The sequence below is a fragment of the Oreochromis niloticus genome, linkage group LG17, assembly GCF_001858045.2.
Source record: "Oreochromis niloticus isolate F11D_XX linkage group LG17, O_niloticus_UMD_NMBU, whole genome shotgun sequence".
Taxonomy (NCBI): Eukaryota; Metazoa; Chordata; class Actinopteri; order Cichliformes; family Cichlidae; genus Oreochromis; species Oreochromis niloticus.
This window is the reverse complement of record NC_031981.2, coordinates 23,774,614-23,798,988: the sequence shown is the minus strand read 5'-3', so window position 1 is coordinate 23,798,988 and position 24,375 is coordinate 23,774,614. Positions and strand designations below refer to the sequence as shown.

The 24,375-nt window shown below is 39.5% G+C and overlaps 1 protein-coding gene across 2 annotated transcripts; it reads left to right on the top strand.

Annotated features, from left to right (window-relative positions):
* The first annotated feature begins 1,309 nt into the window (after window positions 1–1,309).
* On the top strand, window positions 1,310–21,260 carry cherp (calcium homeostasis endoplasmic reticulum protein). 2 transcript variants are annotated; one of them, XM_003448766.5, is made up of 20 exons: window positions 1,310–1,485; window positions 2,045–2,218; window positions 6,094–6,132; window positions 8,299–8,468; window positions 8,968–9,105; window positions 9,253–9,404; window positions 11,336–11,447; window positions 11,644–11,733; window positions 13,158–13,362; window positions 14,146–14,309; window positions 15,804–16,058; window positions 16,235–16,430; window positions 16,531–16,772; window positions 17,112–17,245; window positions 18,613–18,699; window positions 18,959–19,111; window positions 19,629–19,742; window positions 19,835–19,929; window positions 20,057–20,242; window positions 20,341–21,260. In XM_003448766.5, exons 1-20 carry the CDS (start codon window positions 1,461–1,463, stop codon window positions 20,376–20,378), a joined length of 2,769 nt encoding a protein of 922 aa, XP_003448814.1. In that variant the 5' UTR covers window positions 1,310–1,460; the 3' UTR covers window positions 20,379–21,260. The 2 variants fall into 2 exon arrangements, with proteins under 2 accessions (XP_003448814.1, XP_005475731.1); XM_005475674.4 differs by lacking the exon at window positions 6,094–6,132.
* The last annotated feature ends 3,115 nt before the right edge of the window (window positions 21,261–24,375 follow it).

The following is a 24,375-nucleotide window of genomic DNA, read 5'->3' as shown; positions in this document are numbered from 1 at the left end:
TGCTGATAAAATGCCTTTGTTGTTGTATTTTTCATTTTTTTTGTAAAAGAACTTGTGATCTCTAAAGGAACAAAATTAATTTTTCTCAAAAGCATCTGGTCTGATTGTAAATGTTCTGATATGTCAGATTTTAGCAATTTGCAATCTTGATTTAAATTTTTACATCGCGGTAAAACGAGAGGTGAAATACTTTAATAAAGTATAAAGTATATCATAATAATAAAATGATCTGTTGTTGAAAGGAACATTTGAATACCACTCCTAAATTTCTTATTAAAGCGATTTGAAATTGAGGTTGACTCATGTAATTTTTGTACTTCTGAATGTGAAACTGGTGATCATTTCTATTTTAAATTCTCCTCATGTGAGTTTATTTTGGTCAGACATTTACAGTTGACTTTATCTGAAAATAGTCAACATTTCCATGCTTACTTATTGTTTCTTTTGGGGTTGAACAACAAAATTTCTGATACTGTTAATCTAATTATTATTCTGGGTAAATACCATTTTAATTCTTAAAATCATCAATTAATGTAATCTGACTAACTGCATGTCTTTGGACTGTGGGGGGAAGCTGGAGAACCAGAGGAGAATATTCAAACTCCACACAGAAAGGCCCTAGCCAGATTGTGGATGTGAACCCAGGACCTTTTTGCTGTGACACAATAGTGCTAAACACTGTGTTGCTAAGCTCAAAATATGTATATGTAGATCCTTGCTCCTTTGACCCATCGAGCCTTGCTTTTATAAACCCCTTTTGTTTGTTCATTTTTTCTGGTGTTCTGTTTTTCTTTTCCCTTTTTTAATTTCTGCCATTTGGGCATTGGACCTTAGATGGTTAGGAAAAACTGTTGACTGATGCTTTTGAACCCCGTCTTTTGCTGATCATACAACAAACAAACAAAAAGATAGCTCTGCACTGCCAAGTGGGTCATTTGAAATGACCAACTGGATAGCACAGCATTCCCATTGGACTGGGTGCTGGATCCAGCTGGATAAGTGTCTTGTTTGGTCTATCTGTCCAAAAGGTTTGCCTCCTATATTGACCAGGAAGAGAAACTACGGGGTTTCAACCATGTTTTCTAGGATAGGATTTTGTAAGCATATATAATAAAGATCAGGACTAAAGATATTTTAAAATGTTGTATTTTTTTAATATATATTTTACTTATAGTTAAATAAAAATATTTTCATTTTTGGACGTTTACTCGCCGCTGCAACCATCAATCCACCCAAACGAGCAAGGCGCGAACACTCCTCCCAGTCGCAAGGGGCGCTGGAGACAATTCCATAGCCATCTTTTGTGGCGCTGTTTCTGTATCGCATTTCCTGTGCGTAGCAGCGGCAATGCAAGTGATTTTGGGGGAATTTGATATATCTTTTTCTGAAAAAGTAAAGAATTTGGCGGAGTTTTTACATACATATTCTGGCTAAGTGGTTCGCTGGAACAGAAATTAAACATGGATATCCCCAGTCCTCCCGAAGGTGAGCCGTACACCACAGCTATTTTAAATTTCGATTCAACGTAAGCGAGCACCCATGCTATCTGCTACATAGCTAACAAAACCATTGGATTTAGCATGTTGATTAAGGTCACCGATCAGAAGTGGATGAATGTTTAACCGGGCTCTGTGTGTAATCATTGCACCAACTAACGTGAAAAATGGTGTAGAAATAATCCAGTAATAGAGAGTAAACGTTAGTTGTTCTAACTTTTCACGGCTGCTGGCTTTTAAGAAAAAGAACCCCCATAGAAAGAAGATCCCTTATAGATATTTTTGTGCTACAGCAGCACGATTAAGAGTAAAATTAAAGCCAACTGATTTAATAATACTATGTAGGAATATAGAAATAATTCATGCTTACGCAACCTCATTTCTAGATATTTCTGTTTCAGAAGAAATTCATTATTTTCTAAATCTGTTTTATTTGATTTTTTTAAAAGAACTTCAGTCACTATTATTTCTGTCTATTTCAGTGTCTCTGTTCTGTGGTTTTTACAACAACATTTTTCACTGTATTTATGTCTGTTTTTTTTGTACAGATCAGGAGCTTCGAAATGTGATTGATAAGCTGGCCCAGTTTGTTGCCCGAAATGGCCCAGAGTTTGAGAAGATGACGATGGAAAAACAGAAGGACAACCATAAGTTCTCCTTCCTTTTTGGGGGCGAATACTTCAGCTACTACAAGTACAAACTTGCTATGGAACAACAGCAACGTATGTAGTTAAACTGACACATCACAATAAAAACAGAATTTTCACATAGAGGTCAATTTAGTATTGGAATATTAAGTTCATTTGATGTTCAGTACTTTGGATTTCTTACTATAATAGAAATATTCAAACTAAAAAAAATGTAATAAAAAACAGTTTTTACAGATAAAAGCGGAAAAAAACCCCCAACCCAGTACATGCACCAGATATGTTGGCAGAATTATTTACTTTTCTGTTTTGGGGTGAAACTGTTAATTGAACAGTCCAGCATTGTATTGGTAATGTGAATCTGTTTTTGGCATGGATTTTTTTCCTTTTGATTAAAGGCTTTCAGACTGCCTTTATATCATCACCTGGCAGCAGTAGTCCTTCTGCTCGCAGCCTTCGTCAGCTGCAGAGTCAGTTCTCTAGCTCACAGAAAATCTCCCCAAAAGCAGAACAAGGATATCAGTCAGTAAATGCACTAAAGACAGTGGACTTGGAATCTCACTACAGGATAAAAGGTGTCCAAATGACACTTTGGTCTGGCTTAATAGCAACCGGGCAAATCTGTGGAAGGAACTGTTGCAGCTAAATTTGAAAATACAAATCTTTAAATTTAGAATCTCTTCAATAATCAAAGACACGTTGGTGGTGTCCAAAGAATCATTTTCATATCCGACATTTGGGTAGGAGGATTAGCAGATGAAGCACTGTTTTGTAGTATCTTACAGTGCGCTGTCTACACATACAGTTTTTCCGGCAGTCTTCAAGGAGACATCAGTGAATTATAATGTAAATAGCTAAGTGGGCATTGTAGCAAGTTTGCCACTACAGGAACCCCTCTATATGTACCTTGCATACAGTTTCTTTGTTCGGTGTTTCTCTCTTTATTTACGCACATACAACGAGTTTCAAAATTCTGTCACTCTCCATGCTTTTAGGAGGTTGAGGTGGTATACTTGTGTGGCACCAATCCTGTGTCCACCCCACTTCACAATCTATGTCCCCCACTCGCCACATGGCCATAAAGGGTCCTTGCTAGTTGGCGAGTAATTTTGAATTGCAAATGGGAAGAAATACGTGTATTTTACCTCCCAGTTTGAGCTGTCTGAGTCTAGTGCCTCTGTTGTACAGGTGCTGCTAACATTCCTTTTATCACTCAGCCGTAAAAGGCTGATGGGGTTTCTTGTCACCCTGTTAAGGTCAGAGGTCAAATCTTCTGAAAATCTTGTGAATGCGATACCGCAAGAGGGAAGTCACCTAGGATTTTCAAATTGATACCACAGGTGCATCTAGTAAAAATGAATGCCATAACTTGAGAACAAGATGACATAGGATTTTGAAACTGATACCACAGGTATGTCTGTTAGAACTGATTCAAGTTTGGTGTTTTTGTTATTGTTGTGTAGGACAACAAAATAACAACATTTTGGCAACCCCTGAACATGCAAAATATTCAAAAAAATGTGCAAAATGGCAAATATTTAAAAGTACACATGAAGAATAAAAAAATAAATAGAATAAAAGAATACAAAATACGTACAAGGTCATAAAACGTATGTGCAAAGATAAGAACATTATGAAAATTTAGTAATGACTTTACAAGTTGTATGTGCAAGTTTCACAGTATAGCAAATGTAGTGCTATTACACAGAAGTTGTAATAGGAAGGCTAGCAATCATGTGTGGACTGTGTGTATGTGTGTAGCAGCATTTGAGTATAGTTGATGTACATAGGATCAAGTTCTGTTCTTCTTGACTGTCTGAAATCCACCACAATCTCCTTGGCTTTGCTGCTGTGTAGTATGAGTTTGTTGATGGGGCACCAGGCGATTAGGCTCTACACTTTTTCTCTATCTGCAGTCTTGTTGTTAATGGAGATCAGGCCAGTGACTGTGTGTCGTCCGCAAACTTGATGATGGTGTTTGTTGTGTTTGAAGGTTGACAGTCATGGTTGAACAGGTCTTACAGAACAGGGCTCAGCTCACATCCCTTTGGTACATTGAGGATGGAGGATGCGCGTTTGCCCATCCTGACAGTCTGGGGATAGTTGGTTAAGAAATACAGGGTCCACCTAAAGATGGTCGGGCTGAGACGGTTTGGGAGTTTGGACACCAGTTTGCGGGGACACCGGTATTAAAAGCAGAACTGAAGTCCAGGAAGAGCATTCTACAGTACCTGCCTGGTTTGTTGAAGTGCTCTAAGGTGGTATAGAGTGTAAGGCTGATGGCTTCCTCTGTTGACTCTGGTCCAGAGTGGCTGTGATCACTTAATGTGAGCCACAATCAGTCTTTCAAAGCATTTTGCTATCATCAGGTTAAGTGTAATTGAATGATAGTCATTTAGGCTGCTCTTAGTTCTTTGTTTTGGAATGGGCACAATGGTTGTAGTTTTGAGGCATGTTGGTGCACTCCCAGAAATCGAAGAGAGGTTAAAGATGTTTGTGAAAACCTCTGCAAGGTGGTCAGTGCAGGTCTGCAGAACACACTCCAGAACACCATCAGGTTCTGTAGCCTTTCTGGGTTTAATTCTGTGCAATAACACTCCTAATGTCATTTCTTTCCAAGACAGTTCAGGCTGGGCTGGTAGGGGATGGAGGTCGATTTCGCTTGCATCATTGTACCTGCTGAAATGGGCAAAAACGATGCTTCAGTCAGGGAAGGATTACTGCTTACTTTGAGGGTTTTTCTTTGATAGTCTGTCAAATGTTGTGTGGCTTGCCACATATTATCTGAGTTGTTTTTGTTGAAACTGTCCTGAATCTGTAATTGTTCTTTGAAGGCTCAGTGCTGTGTTTGAGATTTGCTTTTGCTAGGCTATAAGATGCCACATCCTGGGCTTTGTAAGCAACATCCCTGATTTTAAGCAGCTCTCTGGCCTCTTTATTGACCCAGGGTTTCTGTTTTCAGAACACTTTGATTAGTTTCAATGTGATGACCAGGGCAGTGCAGAAGTTGATGTAGGATAGAACAAATAATTTGTACACTTCTAAGTGTATTCCAGTCTGTTTATTCAAAGCAATCTTGAAGTAGACAAGGTCTTAATCATTCTGTTGGTTGGTTTAGTTCTGCAAATGAGGGGTTTGTAGGTCAGTACCATTAGCAAGGAGAGATGATCAGAGTATAGTTGATGTACTATACATCAACTATACACTGACCACCCGGGGTCTCCTGAGAAGGCTCTGCAGGATCAGTGTTGGACAGAACCCAGGTGACTCTGTCTGTCATGAGCACACCCTCCCAACATTGTCCTACCAGTTTATTAAACCTCAGCCAGTCCGTCCCTAAGAATCAAGGGTTGCACAAGGCAGGCTGTTTGTAAACTGGAAGCAGCGCCCATAACTGCTGCGACGTGAAGAAAAAGAGCAGGGACAAAGCTTCTTCCTCAGAGCAGGGACTGGAAGGCTTCCAGCCGGTTACATACTTTTATTTATATTTTAAAATCTAATAAGAAATATCACTGAAATATTACTTTTCAAAAGAAGTCAAAATAGTAATTGTACTAACTATGCACAAATTAAATCTTTAGTTTACTTAAAAAGCTGTAAAAATATATGAAACTTCCCACATGCAGCTTCAGCAATGCTGCTTTAGAGAACCTTCTCATATTCTTCCGTGAGGAGCAATCCAGTCACGTCCTTATTGTGAGGACAGCAGTTCTTTGAGCAAAATGGAAATATTTTCTTGGTATAGATACGGATCTTTACAAAGAAGTGAACTTAATATGAGAGTAAATTACATTATTTACTGTGCTACAGTTGGCTTTGATTACTTAAGCATAGTCACCTAATCAGCAGCCTGATACTAAAAGCAGAGTGTTGTGCAGTTTTGCATGGTGTTCTTCTGTCAGTTGTGTGATACCACTGAAATGCATTAAAGTTTGCCTTTCTCCACTTAGATCCCTCTACCCACGATGGGGAGGAGTATAAATCTAAAGGTATTTATTTAAAATCAAAATTTTCAGATAAATTTCAAAATTCTATTTGGAAAGTCACATTTTGTTATGCACTTTTTTGCCAGATGCCACAACATTGTGCTTTAAAATACTTTGGTTTGTTTTCATTTTGCATGTTCACATTTTTTGCTTTTTCAGTGAATTTCTCTTGGCCATACCTTCTTAATGATCTTGATTAAAATGGGCTCCATCTTGAAGCAGGTTTGATTACATGCACAGATACAAAGACACCGACTCAGGGTGTTGTTTATTCTGTTTGTCTGTAACATGCTTCTGCTCAGGGCAGCTATAGAATAAGGGCTGCACAATTTTAAAAATGTCAGTATTGGTTGAACTAGTTTCTGCATTATTTTCCTAATTCTTGGAAAAGTCTTGGCCCAGATCAGCTTGTTTATTTCTTGGTACTCAAATTCGTACTACAGTCAGTACTATAGTATTACAGATATTATTGGCAAGTGGCATCAGAAGCTAAATGTTAAGCTAAAACAAAGTTGTTGTTGTTCTTGTTATTTCTTATTATTATTATCGTCAGTTCAAATGCTGTAATAAAATAATTCCCAAATATGGGATGAATACAGTTTTATTTATCCAGTAATACAAATGTAATCCTCCTGTAATTACTGAAAAGTTTAGGATTATGTTCTGAACATTTTATGTTATTAAGTGATAACATTTACTGGGCTTTGTTTCACCTTTTTCTATAAAATGAATTTTACTGCATTAATATGTCTGTGAAGTCATCCAGGTTATCGTGGCTAAGATGGATGTGAGCATATGTTCTAAATATTGCATATACCTTGCAGTATTGATACTACCTTTCCAAATATACATGCTGTCAAGTAATTTGACACTAATGCATCCTCTGCCATCAAGCATTCAGGCTTTTGAACTGACTGCTGCTGACCTCTGAGCGGTTTTCTACTTTGCCTTGGCCCATTTTAAGTGAGCTTTGGTCCTGAGAAGACAGCAGTGTTTCTAGATCATGTTCATATGTGGCTACTTTTCATGATAGAGCTTTAACCTGCATTTGTTGAGGGGACTATGAGCTGTGTTCTCACACAGTGATTTCTGGAAGTGTTCCTGAGCCCATGCACAGATTTCCATCATAGAACCATGCCTGGTTTTATTGTAGTATTTGAAGGTAGTGGACATCCAATATTGATTTCCAACCTTGTCCCTTGTGCACAGCGATTTCTCCAGATTCTCTGGAATTTTTTAAACAATATTATGTACTTAAGTCTTCAGAAAAAAAAAATGAAATTGTTCCTCAGTTTTTAGACAGTTTTTTGCACATTGGTGAAACTCTGCCAATTTTTACTTCTGTTGTAGATGCCATCAAATTTAAAATTAGCAAATATTTTTCTTAGGGTGATGTGGCTCAGCAGGTATAGCGGGTTGTCTACCAATCAGAAGCTTGGTGGTTCACTCCTCGGCTTCCCCATTCTGCATGTTTACGTATTTTTGGACAAGCTATTGAAACCCTAGTTGTGTGTGAATGTTAGACAAGGTTAGTGAAAGAAAAAAAGCACTGCTGTGAATATGTTTGACATTAGGTGAATGGGACTTGTAGTAAAAAGCTCACAGTAAAAAAAAAAAAAGCTAAATAAGTACTGTCCATTTACCTTTTAAAAGGGTGTTCTCAGTTTAAGCATCTGTGTTCTGTTGAGAATAAAGCAAGGGTTTAAGAGATTTGCAAATATTGCATTCTGTCTTAAAATTCACAGTGTCCATACATTCTAGGAATTAAGTTTGTGTTCTCAATTCTTGGTACAACACAAATGTATTTTCATTTAATTGAGCAGCCCAGCCTCAGTTTGTGGAGATGCCAACAGGTTACCTCAGCACACCAGTTGTTTCTGCAGCAATCAGCAGTACCAGGAGGGGATGTGTTGATACTGATTGCATGTCTTAAATTGTGTTCACTCCTCTACTTGGAACATTTCATCTGCTTGCTGTATGTAGGCCATGTTTTATTTCTTCCTCAGAAAACCATATTGGCAGATTAGCAGTATTTTTTTTCTCTTCATGATTTCTAAATTATGTTCATGGCCATCATGTTGTCATCAGCAGCAGCTATACAAAAGAAACACTCAGTCTTAAGGACTGAACATTCAATCCTGTTTTTTGCTTGTTTGTTTGTTTGTGCAGAAGTATACAACCCTGGTGCAAAAGATGTGGTTGATATCCCCCCTCCACCGATGCCGATGATTGCTCCACCTCTAATACCTCCACCCTCTGCGCCCGCTATAGATGAGCTCATTCAACAGAGCCAGTGGAATCTGCAGCAGCAGGAGCAGCATCTGCACACGCTCAGACAGGTAAAGTGGAAAAAATGGAATGAAAGAAGCATATCCTTCCCTCCAGGAACATTCATTCCCGTGTACTGGTTGTTGATGAACGTTTTGGTTTTGAAGTCTGTCTTTGCTGAATGTTTCAGTTTTCTGGAGTTGACAGGAGAATTTTTTTGTGAGGGCAAGACAAATTCTTTTCTGCACATATAACTTCTTTACAGAAGAGTAACTCTCTCTGCTAACAAAACTGGGATCCACTCTTGAATGCTTGGAGAGAAATTAAGTAGTTATCACTCCATGCATTAAACAAAATAATAATGAAGAGCATGTGATACAAGGAATAAACACGCTGGAGAGATTATATCTCTCGGCTGGTCTGGGAACGCCTTGGTGTTCCTTCAGAGAAGCTGGGGGAGGTGGCCGGGGAGAGGGAGGTCTGGGTTTGGGTGGATGTGATACAAGTGGCTGAGGGGACATCACAAGACCAGTGTTGACCAATAAATTTTCTAATGCTTTCTCAATGTAGGAACAGGTCACTGCAGCCATTACTTTAGCTATGGAGCAGCAGACCCAAAAGCTGCTGCTGGAAACGCAGTTGGACATAACAGAATTTGACAACCTGCTTCAACCCATTATAGACACCTGCACCAAAGATGCCATCTCGGTAAGGACATAACGATAGGATTTTCTATGAATCAGGGCCACACAGGAAATCATTCCTCCCTTTGGCTTTGTCTTTGTACAATTCCTTCATGTAAAGAGTTATTATAATTAGAGCTATTTACATTTCACTTTTGTTTTTCTTCCTCAGGCTGGTAAGAACTGGATGTTCAATAATGCCAAGACCCCACAGCACTGTGAACTGATGACATCACATCTACGCAACCGCATCACTGCTGATACAGCTCATTTTGAGCTGCGCCTACACCTTATCTACTTAACAAATGACGTTCTTCATCACTGGTACCCACACCTAAATACACTCATGAATCCATGTAGTTTACTTGTGTACTTAATCCATGAGAAAACGAATAATAGAGTAGCATTATAAGTAATCTGAAAGTGGGTAAAATCAATTTTCCTCACTGCCTTTCTCTTTCCAGTTTTTTTTTCTTTTCTTTTTCCTCCCCATGGAAAAGTTTCCATTCTTACAGTAGTCTAGCCTAGAAGTAATAAATACATGAAGTAGTTTTTCAGCACCAGACAGAATTTGTTCTAGTTTTAGAGATATTGCACAAATGGAAGAAAGCAGTCCTACATATTAGTTTAATATTGCATATCCTGGTCAAAAATGACTCCAAGATTCCTCACAGTGTTACTGGAGGCCAAGGTAATGTGATCCAGAGTAAGAATCTGGTTGGAGACCATATCTCTAGGAATTTTAGGGTTGAGTACATTAACATCAGTTTTATCTGAATTTAGATGCAGAAAATTAGAGGCCATCCAGGTCTTTATGTCTTTAAGACATTCCTAATTGGTGTGTGTTATCTGGCTTCATGGATAGATAAAGTTGGGTGTCATGTGCATAGCAGTAAAAATGTATGCTATGCCTTCTGTTGATACTGCCTAAGGGAAGCATGTATAATGTAAACACAATTGGTCCTGGCATCATTAGCACTGAACTGCATAATTGACCTTTGTATGTGAAGAGGACTCTACATTTACATGAACAAATTTGAGTCTGTTAGATATATAGAATGCAAACTACTGCAGCACAGTACCTTTAATGCCTGCAGTATGCTCTAATAGCTAGACAATGTTATGGTCAACAGTATTAAACGCTGTGCTGAGGTCTAGCAGGACAAGCACAGAGAGAAGTCCACTGTCAGAGGCCATAAGAAGATCATTTGTAACCTTCACTAAAGCTGTTTCTATGTGATTAGCTCTGAAACCTGCCTGACACGCTTCAAATAAGCCACAGTTTTGCGTGGCTCTTCTGGTCCTCCATAGTTTTAAGTGTATGGGAACAGCTTGAAACAGGTAATATGTCAGAATAGTGGAGATATTTTTTTTCATGTTCCAGTTAGACAGGTTTTTTCATAATTTTTTTGTTTTTCATAATTTTTTAAAGAATAACTGAGGTACCAAACTGTGAGAGAATTCTAATAATTAGACTCTTAGTTATGTAGCAATAACTATACCTTCTTTCACATTACCTGTCCATACAAAGTTACTACAGTAGCGCTAGAGGCAGAAAAATGTGTATCAAAATCACACGTTGAAGAAGCAGAAACTTTGTCAAGTGGCACACTGTGTATGAATTGGTTTTAAAGTTTTATCCAATATTGAAAATGTGAACTTGTTGGTCTCTGTAAGGTGTACCTTGCTAGTACCACGTTTGACTGTTTTATATTTCACAGGAATATTGCAGATGGGGCTGATGAGTGAAGCTCACTCAGCCCATTAACTCACCTTAGCATTCAGTGTTCTGATGGCATAGGGGATAAAAGCTGTTTCTAAGCCTGGCTGTCCTGGGCTTTATGTTGAACAGGTGAGAAAAGTGGTTAGTGGTTCATGACAGGTCCCCAGGAACTTAAAGAAGGACACTCGCTGATTACAGTCCCGGTTGATGTGGAGAGCAACATGTTTTAATTGCTGAAGTCAATCGCTATCTCCTTAGTTTTGATGGTGTTGAGCAGAAGGTTGTGTTCTGCTCAACACCATCCTGCCAGTTTTTTTACCCCACTCCCTGTACGCAGTCTTGTCCCCTCTGCTGATGAGGCCAATAACTGTTGAATTGGAGAAGGGAGGTGTGCAGGACAGGGCTCAGCACACAGCTTTGGCCCACGCTGTGGGTCAGCATGCAGGAGCCAGGCATTGCTCATTTATTGTAGTATTGTAATGGATTATGTGCCTCAATGTTTTGTTTGTGATTCTTTTAATGTTTTACACAGCCAGCGGAAGCAGCAGAAGGATTTGTTGGCAGCTCTGCAGAAAGTTGTTGTTCCAATCTACTGCACAAGCTTTCTAGCAGTAGAGGAGGAAAAACAGCAGAAGATCACCAGGGTAAATACAGGCACATATTTTCCAAGTCTAACACACTATCTGGTTTTTCTTTGCTATAGCAGCTTCAGCTATGAATATTCATTTATATCAGTTTATTAGTAGCTTAGACCTGGTGATTAAAAGGAAGTTTTTTCTCCTTTCCATTTATTGAACGGGAAAAAGGTTTCTGTTTCTAACATTCCTTCTCCCTTCACAGTTGTTGCTGCTTTGGGAGAAAAATGGGTACTTTGATGAGGAGACCATTCAACAGCTCCAGAATCCAGCACTGGGCCTTGGCCAGTACCAGGTGAGTGGAACATGTCTTAACAATCAGATTTTAGAGTTGGACCCAAATATTTCACTTTCAGGATTTTTGTTGTGTAAGCACTATGGTGTTGCAGTGGTTACCACTGTTGCTTCACAGTAAGGTCTCTGCCACAGACTGTTGATCTGTCCAGCTTGTAGCCCTCCTCTCGCCTTATTGGAGCTGGGTTAGGCTCCAGGCCACTGTGAAGGAAGACAATGCCAGGCGTGCTCCTAGTCACCCATATGCCTTTTTCTTAGACAGTGTTTCCTTTAACACGAAAAACAGATGTTTATTTTTCTGTTTTCTATCCAGCAATTCATTTCTCATAAACAATGATGATCCTCAATATTATTGTTGGGTCAGCTTAACACAGAAATGTGGTCTTTGTCAAAAAACATGTAATCTTATAATATATCCTAACTTTTAAAAATACATATGACTCTTAAAATGTAAAGCTGAATATTTAAAAAAACTGAAAACAGTTGATCTAGAATAGTGTTGACTATAGAATACTGTAGGATAGCTGAATATCTGGTAGTGTCCGAGTTAGGGGTGGGGGATATGTTGAATATACTCTATGTATCACAAGGTTTTTCACGTACGATGGTTAAAATGGCTCTCTCATAACCATTGAATATAAATTGCTATGGCAGTATTAAGCTGTCTCCGTGTAATTCACTGAGAGTTTTTTTTATCCCACATGCCGTGAATGCATGAAACTTTTCTACCTGGGACACTGCGCTAGGCATGTGTGTTTTTATACTACCAGATGGGGGAAAAATATGGTGATAGCGGGAGTTTCAGATGAGCGAGGGAATGAGACTATAACTGAAGAGGAGTTAGATGAGCTAGTTCCAAAGAGACACAGCACTGGATCAATAATCTGGCAGTGGTTTGGATGTCATAAGGATGTCAAACAAAATGCCGTAATTTGCAAAAGATGCCGTAAAGCTATTGCCGCAAAAGGTAGCAGTACCACAAACTTATTCCACCACCTGAAAAATCATCCACTGCAAATTGAAGAATGTTTTCAACTCTGCATGTCAGCACCTCCCCACACGCCAGAGAAAATGTTAAACCAGCCATAAAGAAAAAGTGCTGTCAGAGTTCTACATATCAGCAAGAGAAAATAAACGTGACCTTCTTCCCACCAACTACGGCTCTATGGACCAGCAGCAATCGTTGGAATCTGTCAGAAAGTAGTCAGGTGTGCATCACCACGGATAACAGGAGTAACATAATCAAAACAATATATATGTATCTATCTATATATCGATCTAGGTAGGGGTGTGTGTGTGTGTGTGTGTGCACGTATGTGGATATATGTATATATATGTTTTTCCTCATATTACCCGGCCCCATTCATTACTTTTTTCTATTTTTCCCATCATAGACTTTACCTGGTATTCTGTTGTTTCTTTCAGGCGTCCCTGATAACAGAATATGCTGCAGTGGTGCAGCCAGTCCAGTTGGCCTTCCAGCAGCAGATCCAGGCATTGAAGACTCAGCATGATGAGTTTGTTGCTAGTCTGAAGCAGCAACACCAGTCACAACCGCAGTCTGCCCCTGTAGGACAGCTAGCTGCCCCAGCTGAACCGGAAAAGCCCCCCCCTATGACTACGCAAGCTGGTGAGTGGAGAAACACTCAACCAAAGCAGAGGCACAGCCTCATGCATGAGATTGTGTCAACTGCTATTACAGTTGGGGAAATAATTATTTGATCCCCTGCTGAATTTGCGAGTTTGGTCACTTGCAAAGAAATTAACAGTCTGTAATTTTTATGGTAGTTTAATTTTAATGGAAAGAGACAGATTATCAACCAACAATACAGAAAAAACACATAAATACATAAAAGTTATAAACTGATTTTCAGTATTTGATCCTGTTGTGGAAATTTAGTGCATTAAATAAAAGAGGTTATACTGCTGGAGTTGTCTTGTGAGCAGTTTATTCTAACAAGTACTTACAGCCACCAAACAAAGGATCCAGCAGGGGAGAGATGCAGGGGTCTGATTCCTGCTCAGCATTTCTCTTTCTAAACATGGCGTGAACTAATCATTAGATTCAGGTGTGTTGACCCAGGGGGATATCTAAGACCTGCAGGACACCGGCCCTTGAGGCCTGGAGTTGCCCACACCTGAGATAGACTTTGCGTCTCTAAAAGCAACATTTCCATGCCTGGGCTGCCTTGCACCTCTGCATGTCAGTCCGTTTTAATTGAGGCCTGTGGGACTATCAGCCAATGAAACAATAGACACATTTCTGTGTTTTTGTAGATGAATATTTCACACTTTAAGGCTGCCTGTTTGTTTAAGGGAGATGACCAATACAATATAATCACAGATGATAGATTAAATAGATTTTAGGTAGTCCATGTATGTTTGTTTTATGATGTCTCTTTTTTGTGTTCAGGAGATGTAAAGCTTCCCATGTCAGGTCCTCCTCCGGGAGAGTTTGATGGATCTTCATCCAGACCACCAGACCCCAGCAACCCTAGTGGTCCCTCAGATATACCCCCCACAAAGCCTGCTTGGTATGACCCTCAGCATATGAGCCCCTGGAACCCCAACCAGCCGGTAAAGACCTTTTTGTGTGTGTTTCTTGTGTGTGTGTGTGTGTGTCTGTGTGTGTGAGTGAAAGATACAGAAGGAGAGTGCATATTTGCTGGATATTCTCAACTACAGTGGTGTGAAAAGCTCTTCCTGATTTCCTCTTTTTTTTATGTTTATCACACTTAAATGTTTCAGATCATCAAACATTTGAATATTAGACAAAGATAACACAAGTAAACACAAAATGCAGTTTGTAAATAAAGGTGTTTATTATTAATGGGAAAACAATTAAAACCTACATTGTCCTGTAGCTGGAGAGGCAGTTAGGACAGAGGGGATTTTACTTAAGAACGTGCAAGAAAGAGCCAGGTAGGAGCTAACAACTCTCTACTGAAACGTAAAAAAGTCTTCCAGGGGTGTACAGTGCAATGAAAAAACTGTCTGTGCGCTTAATTATTTTGTATACGTAGTACTCATGTGACAGCTTTGCAAGCCACTTTGTTATTTTCTGAAGCCGTGGTACGTCACAATGTGACAGAGTTGTAGTCTGTTGTTATAACATGTTGTTATCGTATCGTTATCGTATCATAGTCCAAATGGTCCAGGGCAAGAAGCTGTTTGTGAGTCTGGAGGTGTGGGAGCAGAATGAACCTTTTGGGATTTACTTTCCTGATTTCCTTGCGCATACATCGAGACTGTTAGCTGGTACCAAGTGGCTATTTTGAAGAATCTAAAATATAAAACGTGTTTTCAGTTATTTCACACGTTTTAGTTTACTACATAATTCCATATGTGTTCATTCAATAGTTTTGATCGCTTCAGTGAGAATCTACAATGTAAATAGTCATGAAAATAAAGAAAAACCATTAAATGAGAAGGTGTGTCCAAACTTTGACTGGTAGTGTAGTTCTCCATACAGTTTTTAGCTATTCTGTACAGCCAACAGCCTGACCCTTCTCCATGTCCCTGTAATTCACTGTGTCACAACTCAACATTGCATCTATTTAGCTTGCAGTTATTATTCTTTTATCCAGCTACAGTCCACTACCCACTACGTCAATGATAACAGGTGCCTAATGCGGCTATTAACTAAGTGACAACAGTTAAAACAGCTAATTTGATCATATTTGCTGGCCAGGTAAACATTTATAATAAATGTTTAATACTTCAGGAAAATGGTCAAAGAAAAAGTCTCTTCTGACTTTTTGAACTGCAGCATTGAGCTAAGGTAAGAATATGAAATAGAAGTCGGTCCCACTGGCCTCACTTGAGCTGACCAATCCTGGGTCACTGTGGATGACGGCTACAGGGGAAAAAATTCTTCTGACAGAATGGACGTGTCATTGTGGGCTTTTTAACTAATAATTCCCATCATTAATGCTGAAGGAATACTAGTGTAGCCACACTAAATTGTCGCCCTGGCCTTGGCCATCTAGTGACATGTCTCTTAATCATCACAGTTCCTCCTTGGCAAGCTCAGGTCGTGGTCACATCCTTTCTGTCTTGGCTCTTCCCCAGCCTCCTTTTGATCCAAACCAGCCACCACCACCTTGCCCTCCTTGGAACAGCCATGAGGGGATGTGGAATGATCAGCGGGACCCAGGAAACTGGAGTGGAGGTCCTGGTAGAGAAGGAGGTCCTTGGAGCGGTCCAGGTGGATCTGAGCACGCTCCTCCATCTTGGAACTCGTACGACCAGCAACCACCATGGGGAAATCAGCCGGACCAGCCTCCCTGGGGTCAGAGGGAGCCACCATTTCCTCCACGCATGCAGGCATGTGGGAGAACATTTCTGTGGTTTTACTTCCTCTGCTATTTACTTTGCATTTACAACTTACATTTACACTGCATCCTTTTCTGAATTTGACTTAAATTTCTTTTGTTGTAGAAAAGATGCTAGAGCTTCTTACGTACATGAATAATTGTGGTGTTTCACTTGCATTTTTACAGAGGCCGCCCCATTTCAGAGGACCTTTCCCTCCTCACCAGCAGCCACCTCCTTTCAATCAGCCCCCTCCGCCCCCACACGGCTTTGGACGTTTTCCACCTCGCTTTATGCAGGAAGACTTTTCTCCCAGACATCACTATGACAGACCACCCTATACACCACATCGATTTGACTATGCTCAAGGAGAATATCCTGGAGGTTAGCGGAGAGACCCAGAGTCATAGATCAGAGGAGATGCATGTTTCTGCGCCTTTTAATTTTCAGGTGTATTTTAACAATCTCCACATATGTTTGACAGATATGCCGGGTCCTCCTCCCCACCACCATCCCAATCAGAGGCTTCCTCCACCAGGTTTGGGAGCTGATCATCCTCCCTGGGGTGGAGGCCAGCACCCGGAATTTGGCCCACCGCCACATGGTTTTAATGGCCATTCACCTCACATGCGTCATCGCCAGCATCCAGTGCAAGATGATCCCAGTCTGGTGCCAAATGTGCCCTACTTTGACCTGCCAGCTGGTCTCATGGCTCCGCTTGTTAAAGTAAGTCCTCTGCTTCTCATTGTAGGACAGGGGAATGAAAATAAATACAAATGTAAAAAAACTAAACAAAACTTGAAAAACTGTAAAAACTGCTACCGTTATGGTTCAAGTAATGCACTTCTTATATAGTGCTTTTCTACTGTTTTACTATTTTCTCCCAGTCACACACATTCATACAAGTGTAATTTTGTTTTCATACACCACACAAAAACAGGCACCGTGGTGGTTTTTAGAATTTTTAGCATGGACCTTGTACTGAAGTAGTATCTAGAATAGACACATTTAGCCCCAATAAAGTTTGCATGTCTTATGGTCTTCCTTTTACTGTCAACTGTACAGCTCGAGGACTGTGACTATAAACCTCTGGACCCTAAGGACATTCGGTTACCTCCACCTATGCCACCCAGCGATCGCCTGCTAGCTGCTGTGGAAGCTTTCTACAGCCCTCCATCTCATGATCGGCCTAGGAATAGGTACGAACACACACTTTTTGTGCAAGACAGTTAAACTTAATTTCATAATAGAATTTAAAAATATAAATAAATGAATAGGTGATTCAGTTTAACTCTTATTTATTTATATAGCACCAAATCATAACAGGAGTCACCTCAAGGCCCTATATAATGCTGGGTAAAGACCATAAAATAATAAAGAGAAAACTCCAACAGTCAGATGACCCTGTCTGAATGTTGGCGTTTTCTCTTGAAAAGCACTTAGTGTCAGTGGAAAGGGGAAAGTTAAGGATAACTCGTGAGAATTGCAGAGTGCTGTATAAAAACATAAAAAGTAAAAGTAAAAAGTGGTAAGTGAAGAAGAAATGCTTAGTAAAGAACTACCTGATAATAACCAATTACAATAGTCAAGCCTAGAAGAAATAAATGTCATCTGACCTCATGGGTAGATAAAACTGGTTACCTTCTGAATACCAATAAAATGTATGCTGCCTATTAATAATGCTGCCTAAGAGAAGCATTTATAATATAATACTAAAACAGTTGGGTCACATGACTGCTTTTTAAGTAATGGCTTCTTACCTCTACCTTAAAGGCCTAAAAGCTAAATAATAGAAATAGATTGATCATCCTTAAGATTGAAGCGTTATGTAATGGTAGAACTTGTATGAAAAGTCTTGTAGGGACGGTCACTAGTTTTGAAAGTAGCTGTAAATAATGTCTGTAAGATGGCTATGACTAATTTTTTCTCCAGTGGTTAAACATTTGTGAAGAAGATCATAAAGTCATTACAGTTGGTGTAAACAAGGTCTCTTTGTCAGCCAGGCTATGGTGCTAGAAAGAAATGTAGGGTAGTTCGTATTTTGTTCAGTCAGTAATTGTAAGTAACATTTATTAGCCTTATGGAAACTAAATTAGTGAGACATTTCCTCTCCAGCTTACGGGTTATCTGCTTTAACTTCCTAAGACCTGAACTCTTTCATGGCATGCATTTTTAATTTCTCTGTGCTATTTGGGCTGATTGGGCAAAATTTAGTATTGTGGTTTAGACAACCCAAAATGTGATGTTCACACATGTGGAGGTTAAGGTGTGTATTTGTGAATTATACCAATTATACCTGGTCAAGTGTTCCGCAACCAGGACACTGTTCCTCCTGTATGAGGGATTCGACTAGCAGACAAACTCTCCTTTCCAGTAACCTGGGATAGACTTAAAAGTCTGAGAAGTGTGATCCCCTATAGTTGGAGCACACCCTTGGGTCCCACTTAGTCTTTTGTAGCTGTTTATCTGCAGAAATTGCTGTAGAAACTGGGTGAAGTACTGCTACTTTGTTTAAAAATTGCAGTGAATAGTGATTACATGTATTTGTGGTTGGTTTCTCATTCAGTGAAGGCTGGGAGCAGAACGGCCTGTATGAATTCTTCAGGGCTAAGATGAGAGCCAGAAGGAAAAAGGATCAGGAGAAACGTAACAGGTGAGTAATCATGTCAACTGGTGTCATTATTCACGTCACATCTTTATAATACAGAAAGAAGAAATAAAATAATGTTTATTGCTTCTTCTTTTAGTTTTACAGCACTTTGGTCAATGATTGTTGTTTTTAAATGTGCTTAATAAAGTGAATTGTCTTTTTAAAAGGAGGATGTCATGCTTTTCAAAGTATTAAACAGTTAAACCCAGAACTTTGCATGTTCTGATAGTTTTATCATTTCTCCAATGATGACTGGTTCTAGTGGTCGTGGAGGCAGCCGCTCCAGGAGTCGCTCTCGCAGCCGAGGGAGGTCTTCGTCTGGCTCCAGCTCTCACTCCTCAAAGTCCTCCAGGTCACGCTCCCGTTCATCTCGTTCCCGCTCCCACAGCCGCTCTCGCTCCTACTCACGATCCAGGTCTGTATCCACCCATCAAAGCATGGTACCTTCAGTCGTGATTTGTTAGATCCTGCGGAGTCTCATTCACAAGCTATGAGGTGCACTCTAGTTCCACCAGTTCTTGATTTTCCATCGTGTTTGCTTACCCCAGCTCCCATGGTCATTTTGTTTAATAATCCGCGTGATCATTTACAATCAAACATTACCGCGGAATGAAAGTGGAATTTTTTTCACATAATCACACCAGGAACTTGATTAGTTGGACTAAAGACCTGTAAATACAGCAGATCTTGTGACAATGACTTCTTGATATTATATTTCTATTAGGTTTACACAGTGAAGTGATAATGACTCTGCATAATGCGTGTACATGGAAGTCTTTGTGTATCATTAATTCAATGCATCTCTGACTGAATAGGTTTTTTTTTTAAAAATGATGCTGTTGGGTATAATGAATGTGTTTTGGGTTTTGAGTGCTGAATATGACTGAAGTGTGATTCATGTTACCTAATTTGTGTTCAACCAAACTCTTTAGGTCCAGGAGTAGATCCAGGTCATCTCGTAGTCACTCTCGCTCCAGGTCTCGATCCCGCTCACATTCACCCACCAAACGACGGCGTGGCCCAAAATCCCGGAGCTCCTCCCCTCCGTGAGTTTCTTCACTACTCTTTCATCATATGCTTTGCTAAAAAAAACTTTGTCCTGTAGTGTAATGATGAATTTCTCTCGTGCTTTCTGTAGTTCCACAGCAGTGCTGGGCGCAACCTCTTCAAAATTACCTGCAGACACCAGGTTAGGGGAGGAGAACAAAGGTCATCAGCTACTGATGAAGATGGGTACGCTCTAATTATTATGATTTACATTTTATTTTATTTTTTAAATCCAGTAAAGATGTTTGAAGAATGATATTTTTAATTTGGATATTTTGTGAAGCGACCTAAAATGACTTCCTGTCTACTGTAGGTTGGAGTGGCTCAGGGGGCTTGGGGGCTAAAGAACAGGGCATCCAGGACCCCATTAAAGGAGGCGATATCAGGGATAAATGGGACCAGTACAAAGGTGTGGGGGTCTCACTGGATGACCCTTACGAGAACTATCGCAGGAATAAAAGTTACAACTTTGTAGCTCGCATGAAGGCAAGAGAAGAAGGTACATCAAATCTTTTATTCAGGAATTACTCACAAAAATAAATTGGGTTGTCCCTTATCTAACTCCTCCTTTTCTGCTTGTTTTTCTTTCTTGGTCAGTCAATCGGGAACCCCAGGACGCCCCTTCAACTGACTGATGCAGTCAAATTGTGTGAAACAACCCTCTCCTCCTCACCACCGCCACCACAGATCTAACTTTTTTTAATTTTAGTTTGTTTTCCACCCAGGATTTGTCACTAGTCCTAAAGGTCCAAACTAAAGGAGAACACTATGCATTTTTAAGCGTGTCTAAGAGTGCAAAGAGCTTTTGCTGCCTCTAAGTCAAGTTTGTCCAAGCAGAACATCTACAGTGTGTAGATGTGACAATTGACGCTAACAATGCCAACATCACAGGAGTCAGCTAAAACATTTTTGTTCAGCTTGGACCCTCGAATAACTATCTGTTTAATTTTATTATATTTGATTTCCAGTGTTTCATGTAAGTGTTCATAATTCTACAGACTGAAAACAGAGGTCTCAGTCACACTCAACATTTAGGAGCTAGGACATAATATAAGTGAATAATGTGTATTAAAGCAGTGCTTTTCTTTCACTTGTGGTGGATTGTCAAAATAATTCTTTAATAAATAACAAAAGCAGTGCTTTTTTCATAAATTATTCCGGCTCTTTTTGTGGAGGAATTTGTCTTAAAGAAAACTGCTTACTGTGGAAGGTGTCAAAAGTCTCAGAAGAGTGGGTTCTGAAAATAAGATGTGGCCAGATCACTATTTGTAAAACAGAAATGTCATATGTGAGAACTGAGCGTTTAAGGCAAAAGTAGAAGAAAGGTATGGTTGCTCTTCTTGTGAATCTTCTTTTTAAGCAGCTTATTATTGTGACGTTTTATTTTTCAGGTATTGACTTCTCTTTAGATATGTCTTTTAGTTGTAGTGTTAAAATGAAGCTCAACAATTCCCCTGTATTTTTATCCACAAGCACACTGTAGAGACATGATCTAAATAAACAATTCTAACAGCTCACAATGGGCCTTTTCTTTCTGTTTGCACGATCAATAATCACACTGTCCTGCTGGCTTGGCCATCTCCAAGTGGTCACCAGGATGCAGTGTGTAATCATTCTCACAGCTTTCTTTGCTAATAATGTATTAATGGAGTTATTAACAACTTTTTCACACATGTTGGCTAAGATGGTTAGCAAGAGGAGACTCGTCTCTTACAATGCAAAATCACTGATGCTTTCTAGTTGCTAATGATAGCCATGTTTCTATACGAAGCACAGATCATAACTGATATTAGCACAGTAAAAGTTGACTGCTTGCCTCTCACGATGGTCTCCCCTCAGTTTCCCATCAAAGACCAATGCCCACTCACAAACCACCAGAAAAACGCTTCTTGCCTCTCAGCTTGCCCAGCTCCGGTCAGCGTTAACAGTAGATGGACTCATGATCAGAGACAGAGATGACTACTGTTTGCAACGAGATTGAAATAAGCACAGCTGCCACAAGATGGCAATAATGTAAAGGATGGATGGATATATTAACTGACAGGCCCTCCTTGGGCATTTTTGTATAATTTTTTTCCTTTTGTGTTTGATTTGGCAATCATTTTGGCTGTATTATAGCTTAGGCTTAGATTGTTGCAGGAAATTTTTTTTGTCAAATTTTTGAAATCCACTGGCTTTTACTCCTGTCATCCATACTCTGTTGATGGATTTTCAAACTCTTTAAAATATCATGTTTGATCATTTTGATTTATGAAAAAAGAAGAGAAAAAATTCTGTTCTCTGAACATTTTATAGCAGATTTTGTGCGTGTACATTGGTGTCAATGAAGGTGCTGAAAGCTTGCAAAATCTGAGGAGGGCACAAAGGTTAAGACAGCGATGTCTGAGATGTGGTGTCTTTTATATTATGTCTATTTAAATTAGTTTATATTTGACAAGGCAAACTGCTTTCCTTGCTTGTCCTTGATGGAATAGAATAGAATAAAAATAAACCTTTGTTATCCCACGGATGAGAACTTTTGGGGTGTTACACAGCTCTTATAGCAATATATATTTTCTTTGTTGCACTTTAACATAGTTTCATCACATATGAATAATCATATTTAAATATATTTTCCTTCACACTTCAACAGGATTTATCATCAGCTAAGTCTCACATAAACATTATGACTCTATGATTCTGACATGATATCTTTCTAACTCATTTACACAGCATTACTTTTTCTCTTCATGACAGTGTTTGTCAATCACATTATACGTAATATAGCTTCTTTTTAAAAATCATATATATTACTTTGATTAGAACTAAAAATGATTTACTATTAGCACAAGCACAAGCTGACAAACTCTGTTTTGGCACTCTGACAGGCTGGATGTCAAGTCCTTTCTCTCTCACTCAGATGTAATGAGAGGTTAGCTGGGGGACTTAAATTTTTTTCAGTCCCACCAACCTTTCTCAAAAACAATCACCAAGTACTTGTATAGACTTCTTGAGTCAGCTGAATGGGAAGAACAAGATCCTGGCAATCAACACCTACACCCTGGTGAAACTCAGTTATCCTGTTGGGATAATAAGCTGGCCAAAGGAGGAGGAGAAGCTGCTGACATCAAGACAAGAAAATTACAGAAGCAATGGTGAATGCTGGGAGCTACAGACCTCTTTGGAAGTTCAATTTTCAGTTCAATTTCATTTGTATAGCACCAAATCACAAAAATAGTTGCCTCAAGGTGCTTTAGATTGTAACCTTACAACAATACAAAGAAAACAGAAAACTCCCAACAATCATATGAGCAAGCGCTTTGGTGACAGTGGGAAGGAAAACTCCCTTTTCACAGAAGGAAACCTCTGGCAGAACCAGGCTCAGAGAGTGGCGACCATCTGCTGTGACCGGAGGAAGACAGGACGAAGACACCCTGTGGAAGAGAGCCAGACATTAATAATAACTAATGATTAAATTCAGAATGATGTATAAACACATAGTGAGGGAAAAAGGTGACTAAAAAAGAAACACACCCAAGACACACGTCCAGGCTGGACTACTGGAATTTGTTATTATCAGGATATCCTAGAAACTCCCTGAAAAGCCTCTAGTTGATCCAAAATGCTGCAGCAAGAAATCCTTAAAATCCTCCTCACCACATACAAGGTCTTGCATAAAAGGCCCTATTTGATCCATGTGACTTTATAGTACTGTATCACCTGATTTGAGTACTGCAGGCTTACCTGTGGTTCCTAGAATACTCAAAAGTAGAATGGGAGGCTTCAGCTTCAGGCCCCTCTTGCTTGGCACAAACTCCCAGTTTGGATTTGGGAAACAGACAAATCTGAAAATCTTTGCACAAAGCAAAGTGAGCAGTGCATTGCAGTGAGAAGAGTCACGCAGTTTCTTGTCTTTGACACAGTTGTGTCGCAGCTGCATAAAATGTTTGGATCATTTGAAAAGCTGAAATTTCTAGAACTGTTTAATTTGGAGCCTTTAAAGAAGCTTTTGGATCACTGAAAGAAAGATATAGACATGTTTTCTAATCTCTCCAATGTTACACGCCATGCTCAGCATCTGTTTCATGCACTGGATGGTCTGCATTGCAGATTTTTACATATCCTAGCCTTCTCTTTCCACTACCCTGGATTACCACACAATGATAAAGATGATTATTTGTACAAAACTTTACCATTGCACATTTGTACAATTTACATTTTTGTAGTTTATCGTGTAACAAAGAAGAAGATTTCTTTTGTTGTTCTTTTTAATAAGATCTGTTGCAGCAGATTCAGGGAGCAGTGCCTGGGAAGGCTGGCCAACTTGCTCGGTGGCCATGGTCTAATCATGCCTCCCCTGTTTCAGTAGCAGGCTGAATCCTAGAAAAGGAAGAGCTGTTTATTTAAAAGATAAAACTGTTAAATTCTAATTTTATGCTGTAAATACATATCTAAAATTTGATGCATTGAGCGTAAGCGGAAGAATGACAGTAAAAGTGGTAAAGCTTTGGTCATTTTCAGTGGGTTTGCGCAATAATTAAGAGATTAATATGTTTAAATATGGAAGTTGTCAACACAAGATTTTGCAGTCTTGCATATTGGATAAACAGCGCAAATAACAATGCAGACCTGGTTCATGCAAATGAACAGGTC

What these genes read in the sequence shown, in the direction of transcription:
- cherp (XM_003448766.5), top strand. Translation starts at nt 1,461, where the DNA reads ATGGATATCCCCAGTCCTCCCGAAG. An exon ending in TGCTATGGAACAACAGCAAC is followed by an intron (nt 2,219 to 6,093) that starts GTATGTAGTTAA and finishes TTCTCCACTTAG; the next exon opens with ATCCCTCTACCCACGATGGG. An exon ending in AATGACGTTCTTCATCACTG is followed by an intron (nt 9,405 to 11,335) that starts GTACCCACACCT and finishes TGTTTTACACAG; the next exon opens with CCAGCGGAAGCAGCAGAAGG.